The sequence below is a fragment of the Syngnathus leptorhynchus genome, chromosome 3 (genome assembly GCF_054491065.1).
Source record: "Syngnathus leptorhynchus isolate UIUO chromosome 3, UIUO_Slep, whole genome shotgun sequence".
NCBI lineage: Eukaryota > Metazoa > Chordata > Actinopteri > Syngnathiformes > Syngnathidae > Syngnathus > Syngnathus leptorhynchus.
This window is the reverse complement of record NC_141197.1, coordinates 1,493,732-1,501,825: the sequence shown is the minus strand read 5'-3', so window position 1 is coordinate 1,501,825 and position 8,094 is coordinate 1,493,732. Positions and strand designations below refer to the sequence as shown.

The 8,094-nt window shown below is 39.9% G+C and overlaps 1 protein-coding gene across 5 annotated transcripts in view; it reads left to right on the top strand.

Moving 5' to 3' along the window:
• The first annotated feature begins 1,466 nt into the window (after positions 1-1,466).
• ppip5k1a (diphosphoinositol pentakisphosphate kinase 1a) overlaps positions 1,467-8,094 on the top strand; it is a 36,668-nt gene continuing 30,040 nt past the window's right edge. For all 5 annotated transcript variants that reach the window (XM_085907326.1, XM_085907321.1, XM_085907323.1 and 2 more), the window contains exons 1-7: positions 1,467-1,625; positions 3,314-3,781; positions 4,203-4,398; positions 4,586-4,676; positions 4,785-4,870; positions 6,019-6,173; positions 7,652-7,753. In XM_085907326.1, the coding sequence (XP_085763452.1) occupies positions 3,638-3,781; positions 4,203-4,398; positions 4,586-4,676; positions 4,785-4,870; positions 6,019-6,173; positions 7,652-7,753 (774 nt within the window). In that variant the 5' untranslated portion in view covers positions 1,467-1,625; positions 3,314-3,637. The remainder of the gene's footprint in view (positions 1,626-3,313; positions 3,782-4,202; positions 4,399-4,585; positions 4,677-4,784; positions 4,871-6,018; positions 6,174-7,651; positions 7,754-8,094) is intronic.

Sequence of the window (8,094 nt, the reverse complement as noted above, 5' to 3'; positions counted from 1 at the left end):
GATAGATAGATAGACAGACAGACGGACGGACGGACGGACGGACGGACGGACGGACGGACGGACGGACGGACGGACGGATAGAGAGACAGACACACACACACACACAGAGACAGACAGAGACAGACAAACACAGACAGACACACACACAGACACAGAGACAGACACAGACAAACAACATTTAAAGGCAGCACGGTGGACACTGGTTGCCACATCCGCCTCACAGTTCAGAGGGTGTGGATGGAGTTTGCATGTTCTCCCCATGCCTGCGTGGGTCTTCTCCGGGCACTCGGGTTTCCTCCCGCATCCCAAAAACATGCATAGTAGGCTGATTGAGCACTCCAAATTCCCCATAGATGTGAGTGCGAGTGCGGATAGTTATTCTTCTCTGTGTGCCCTGGCAACCAGTTCAGGGTGTCCCCCGCCTGCTGCCCGATGAGGGCTGGAATAGGCTCCAGCATGCCCGCGACCTCTGTGGGGACAAGCGGTACAGATAATTGATGGATGGATGGATGGATTTATTGAGCACATAGCGTACAGTGTACACCATTTAATAGAAAATGGATACACGGGTTAATTGTGATCTCATGAAAGAATGAATATTCACTTGTTCTCCTGATCACTTTTTGTTGCTGGAATGGATAGATTGACAAAGATATTTTATTTGTATTACTGGTAAATAAATCACATTTGGAGGAATGAAGTCAAATTAGACAATTTCCTCTGGCACACATTGTGTAATATCTGCCTCAGAGAAACAATGAGATAATTATGCATTTGCCCATGCAGCTTGCATGTGTATTTCCTCTGAGGGCACAATTCATAATTATTCAGTCTGCCGTAAAACATCCATCCATCCATCCATCCATCCATCCATCCATCCATCCATCCATCCATCCATCCATCCATCCATCCATCCATCCATCCAACAACTCCATCCATCCATCCATCCATCCATCCATCCATCCATCCATCCATCCATCCATCCATCCATCCATCCATCCATCCATCCATCCATCCATCCATCCATCCATCCATCCATCCATCCATCCATCCATCCATCCATCAACATGTAGCTGACTTCTTAAAGTCACTATATTATCTGCCTGTCTGGTGATCAGACTTGTCCAGGTTGTACCTCACTTCTCACAGCAAATCAGATGGCAGCTTGAACACATAAAACGTCACAATCTCACAAAAACTAATTTCATAAGTAGTAGTCCAGTGCATTACTTTGAGCTACAGAGTAACTCAATTGAACACATTTTGTTAATTTAATTTTCACGTAAGGGGTTAAATTTTCCATCAATTTTCTATACGCAGCTGTTGAGTTCCCTGCTGAATTTGGACGAAAAGGTTGCCATTTTGACTCCACGGTCCACAGTCTCTAATCAATACTAACGCTAGAGGCCGCTAACGCCCCACCACGCACTTCACTGGTGAGACTAGTCCGATTAGGTTGTTGATTATTGGCTGCTGTGTTTTCTGTGGAACGCCTTCCTAAAATTCGTCCAACTGCTATTGGTTAATTTAAACGTTGCTCTTATGTATTGGAGCGAGAGAAAAAAAGTAAGCTAGGTTTCACACGCATAGTGTCAAGGCAGGAAGCAATTATTGCATGAAGCGTTGTAAGTTTATTTTCCAATTTGAATATTGTAAAGGAAGTATTGTTGACCTTTGCCAATGTTAATACTTATAATCATAAGTCACGTTAGCAGATTTGTCTGCTTCCGATGCAGACAAGAGCTTTGTGAAATCAATGTTTACATTCTTGACCCTGTCGAATGCTAATGTATGCTAACATTAGCGTTACCCTACAATATTAATTTGCACTGTGATGGGCTTTGTCTTTTATAACGACTGTCGAAAGTTGGTTGCAATGATGACTATTGCCTTTTATGGACAAGATGATTTGCTGACATGTTTCGCACATACATGAATCTGCATAGCCTACCTGCATTTGTCAAAGAGACGTCACAACGGCAACGTTAGCAATTGTCACCCTGCCTCGTCCATCAAGGCGACAGCGTCATTATTCACATCAAAGCAAAATAAGACGTCGTTTTGATGTTATTGCATGTTGACATTTGCAATATTTGGAAGAAAAAAAAATCCAATATGTAGTAGGACAACAGCCGAGATATAATCTGCCTGATTCAGAGAATCAGCGAGTAAATGTTTAAGTTTGCATACACAGATGGAAAATACAACATGGTCGTATTGGATGTCTCTTCGTGCACTGCTTGCCAAGTGCGCTTGTCATGTTATTTAAAGCAAATGTGATCTCTGCACAGAAACCTTGAAGTATTGTCATTTTGTCGTTTCTGTGTGGAATTTAAAACTCATCTGAGATATAGTCAGGGAGAAAGTTATGTTGCTTGAGTTTTACTTCAGTTACGGGGACTGATTATTGTGCTTTTACTAAAAAGAGAGTATTAGGTGACTGGAACTTCACTTAATGTTCACAACCCATAATATGATCATTAGCAAATTAGCGTGTTATCATTTTGGCAGAGCTATTTTACCATAAGAACACAAAAAACGTTTGCGTGTAATAAAATACAGTACTTCAGCTAGAGCAGTCATTATTATAGAGTTAATTAATTAAACCTTTCCCCTGCACATTCAATGATATATGATGATGACTTAGACATCTTAGCTAGCAAGCATTGCCTTAAGCACGCAGCTCAAATGAGGCATGTTGTATCGACAGTAGGTACCATTACCGTTATTCATATCAAACTCAAGCGGTGAAACTGTTAGAAAACTTGAATCCCCCCCCCCAAAAAAAAACCAACAACTCTAAACATGAGAAATATGAAGCTATCAAATTGCTATGCAGATAATGTTTTTCAGCATGGATACGAAAATAAAGTATGGTACTTAAAATTCATGTTCCAAAAAAGTTAGGTCATCAGTTGTTTCCTAAATTTCCTAAACTGCCTGCTTTACACAGTTTCTGTCAAACTGATGCATCAGAACTAAGAATTGAAGACATATCACTTCTCCACAAAGGCAAATTGATCCACTTTTTCCTTTTGGACAGAATTCAGCAAACGTGTCGTATTGACATGATGCTAGCGTCATGGTGTCCTACAACCAGATAATTGCACGTGTCAATATCACAGACGCCATCAGTTGACAGTGACGATTGCTTTTAGCACAGAAGATTGAGAAGTCTTGAAGGATAAGTCTCGGACCCCTACCCTTTTTGTTTTTTGTTCTAATCCAGCCTCTGTTAGAACTTGCATCCAGAAACACTGCCAAGGTGACTTCACAAAATTATTAAGCTGTATTGCTTTTGTTTTTCTTACAGAACTATCAGCCTTATCATGGACAAAAGAGAGTCCAAGAGATAATGTCCTATGGATGTCATCATCAATTACAAATTCCCGTGACAGATTTGTTGCAGAGGACTATTGAGGCTTACTGTTTGTCCCCTGCCACCGATTTGAACGCCAATCTTTGAGGCCCATTTTTCTCTTCAGCATCCATCCTCATCTATCCTGCTGTCCCACTTGGGCAGAGTGGAAGCATTTGTGTCCTCTGGCCTCGTGCCCTTCCATCGGTGGCGCGCTCCGGTGGTGTGGTGGTGTACGATGGCGCGGTGGGACGCTGTGGGCTGCTGCGGGAGATTGTGATGTCCGAGCCCAACAGCCCGGGCGAGAGCCGGAGTGGCGCTCCCAGATTCTTCGTGGGCTGCGAAGACGATGAGAGCGAGGTCGTGGAGGATAGCATAAGAACAGACATGGAACTGTATGAGGACGACGAAGACACAGATTCTGTAAGGACTTCCACACAAACTCTTGATTAATGTCGAGCTCTTGATGTATGTTAATTATTGTCTTGAATAAAATCGTATTTGATTACATTTACAAATGATGTATCTTTTAATCAGAAGCAAGCGCTTTACTGCCAAGTTAAACCAAATCAATTCTGATTAGGCTTGACTTTTGTTTACATCACAATTTAAATAGACTGAACAGATCTTTTCCATGTTTCAAAAGCAATATTGTGGACATGCAGTAAATGATGAGACAAGTAGACAAAGTCGAGTCGTGTCTCTACTGTCCACAAACAAATGGATATTTTACAGAAGACGTAGTTGTGGATCACCACAATATGCGCGAAACTGTTGTTCGATATAGTGGTATGATAAATTCATAAAAACAGGATAAAAAATCTTCTCTCTCATTCTTGTTCAGCCACCTGAGCAACAGATTGTTGTGGGGATATGCTGCATGATGAAGAAGTCAAAGTCCAAACCAATGACCCAGATCCTGGAGAGGCTATGCAGGTTTGAGTACATCACTGTTGTCATCTTTCCAGAGGATGTCATCCTCAATGAGCCCGTGGAAAACTGGCCTCTGTGTGACTGCCTCATCTCTTTTCACTCCAAAGGTGCGTCTTTACCAGATACAATTTCACACAGGCCCTTAGGATTGTCAAAAACAGTTGTTTGATGAGACTTATGTGCCTTGAACACAAACTGTTAGAAGGCTAAAAGCAGAAATAAACCACAATTAACATTTTGATGCAAAAATGAATGAAGCCAATTGTTGATTTTTTTTTTCTGTTTGCAAACCAGGATTTCCGCTGGATAAAGCTGTGAGCTATGCCAAACTTAGAAATCCTCTGCTCATCAACGATCTCAACATGCAGTACTACATACAGGACAGGTACAGCTTTTCAATTTTCCAGGGTTGTTTGAATCATCCTTTACCATATATAGCATTGAGGATGCAATCGAATCTTTTTTTTTTGACCTGCTATCACATTTTTGGCAGGAGAGAAGTATATCGCATTCTGCAAGAGGAAGGGATTGATCTGCCACGCTATGCTGTGCTGAATCGTGACCCAGATAAACCAGATGGTTAGTAATGAGCTCACATTCAAAGTCAAAGTCCGCTTTGTCAATTTCTTCACATGTTAAGGCACACAAAGAGATCGAAATTACGTTTCCCACCGTCCCACGGTGACTAGACACAGTACACAACACTCACAATCAAATAGCACAAAGAGTAAAAACGAACAGACAAGAGCAACGAATAAGTAATAAGCAAATAACCCAAATAAATAAACAATACATAAATAAATTGACGAATAAGAGCAGCAAAATGGAGCAAGCGGGCTAATAGCAGACAGCCAGATCATAGCGCAAAAGAACAGGTGAGACGGGAGGCGTAAACGTCCTTATGTGTGTGTTTATGTTTAAGACAGTTAACATTAGGAAAAGTAGAATGTGGAAAGTGAAAAGCAAATTAATTGACCTAAATTAACGTAACAAAGGACCCCTTCGGCTGCCTAAAAACATGGCTTTAAAAAAGAAAAAACCCACACAAAAAATAAATAAATAATAATATATAATAAAAAAAGTCAGAAATAACTTCTTTCAAAAGCATCAATGTGTCATGTTTATTTTATGTGTTGGATCACAACATTGTTGTGCTTGCTTACTTATACTTTTGCTTACTTGCAATTTTTGCCAAGTGAGCATGACCTGCGCATGCAGGCTTGGCTCTGCTTTAGACTACTTTTTTTTAATCCCAAATACCACCAATTAATGTAGGGTGACTTATTTTTCGCCACTAAATATATATTAAATGTGTTCTGCACTCTCCTTACTTTCACCCTGTATTTACTGTAAATTCTCCATGCGTGTCTCACTCGTTTGCTCCCGCCCTTTGATGTTTGTCATTGGTTATCTTGCCACAGCCAACGTAAGGTTTGTGATTGACTGGCCTTTGCGTTGCATTCAAGGCCAAGCAAAAAAAAAATTCTGTATGTGCACTTTAAAACCAGCAAAACCTGTATTATTGATTGAGATAATAATTGAACGTTCTTTATGAGATATTAAATGTTCATGTAGATAGCAATACAATAACAATAAAGCTACACCAAAAATGACCAGCTAAAGTGCGCGCGCACACACACACACACACACACACACACACACACACACACGCATACATATACATATATAAAAACTAGCTTGCAAACAGATTGCTGTGATGTCTCCAGAGTGTAACCTGGTGGAAGGAGAGGACCATGTGGAGGTGAATGGAGAAATATTCCAGAAGCCTTTTGTTGAAAAGCCCGTCTGTGCTGAGGACCACAATGTCTACATCTATTACCCTACTTCTGCCGGTGGTGGAAGCCAACGTCTCTTCAGAAAGGTCTGGTCTCCTAACCTTCATGTATCTTGAAGGTGTTGTGCTAGCTAGCTATCAATAAATCTATCTAACAGATATGAATTTCTTCAAGGCCAATGCCGATGTTTGAAAGAAAATTAAACCAATTACTGATTAATCAACGGATTGTAAAAAAGACATACCTATTAACTTGTTTTTTTCATCACTTCCTATAGATATATGAATTAAAGATAACATTTGTTTAGAAATATTCCTGGTCTTGTACTTGTTGCTGCAGAAAGGAGGTAGGTTATTTTACAGATGGAACAACTTTAAAACCTTAGCAATGTGATGCAAACAAAAGCAGACAATTGATTGACAAAGAAAGTTAAATTAAAATTGTAGCCATTGTGAGTAACTTAATTTCACAAAGTTACCTGTTGAAATGCTCTTACAGCCCACTATTGTAAACAGGCCTGGCTTAAGTTGTCTTTTTCTTCTTTACTATGCATTTTATTGCTGATGCGACTTATAGTCCGGAAAATACGGTACTCGGAAATTTCATTTGTACTTCTGTAACTGTTCCCCAGCTTCTTAATTTCATCAAAAGACCTCTTTTATTTTATTTTTTTATTTGAATGGCCACATTTTTGCTGCCTGGCAGATCTGTAAACTTACCAGCAAGCCTTTTCCAGCCTCACTCATAGAGTTAACCTTTCAGTGTGATGAGTTGTTTGGACTGGGTCCTTTAGATCTAATTTCATCCATGAGTACATTACCCTCCAGAAATATCAGCGCTGCTGATATATTAGGAAAACAATTTGTAACACTAGTTCTACCACCGAGAACATCTCCTTTTTTATTTAAGTAATAGTCATATTCAACTTTTGCTGCCATACAGTACTACTCTGAGAATGCCTGATCTTTTCTGATCTAAGCAGGGTCAAACCTGGTGATTACTTGGATTGTACACCAACTGGGAATAATACCATTTACATAGCATCTGTTGGTGCAAGCTAACTCAAATTAGTGCTGGCCGCAAGACCTGGGTAAATAGAATAAAAATAGAAGTCAGGAATAGAATAGCATCTGTTGATCTAAAGACAGCCACATGCAATAGGGAAGAAAGAATGGATAAAATAACTCACTGCCATATTGGGATTCAGGCTTTGCAACCCGAGCTAATCATTTTTTTTTTTTTAGTCACTGATTCACCACTATAATGCAGCAACCGAAACTTACCATGTATTGTGCCTGCAGTATAAGCTGATAACTTTGGGTCGTTCCATCCCAAATCACTCAGTGGGTTTGACCAAGCAAATCTGGATTTTAATGAAACTTGGTGTATATGTTGATAGTCATGGCACAACACTAAACCTTAAATTTTAGGCAAGGCAGCGCAGTTTATTCCAGACCAGTGCCTGTAAAACATTCTGTGTTTACAACCACATTTCGTTCACTATAACTTATGAAGTGCGCATAAATGTTAACATTGTTTAACATCAACTTTTTAACATGTCTAGATTGGGAGCAGAAGCAGTGTGTACTCACCAGAGAGCAATGTGAGGAAGACTGGCTCTTATATCTATGAAGAGTTTATGCCAACAGATGGTACAGATGTCAAGGTAATGTGTTTTTTGAAATTTATTTTTTAAACCCGTATGGAAAATGTCTGAATAAGACAATAGAGATTTAACATTTAAGGGATTGGTGTTTGCCAATGGGGTTAGCTGTCAACTTCATATAATTAAGTCTTCAAAATGAATCGGTTGTCCTGCATGGAATTTTTTAAATTCATAATAAAAAAATAAAATAAAGAAAAACAAAGCTAGGACGGTGATCCCTCGCCACTTTGCGCTTCACCTTTCATGAATGCGCTACTTTGCGGGTTTATAGTTTAAATACAAGCTGATAGTGCAGGGTGTGCCTCTGAGCAATGTGCGTCACTTTGGACAAGCACACAAAC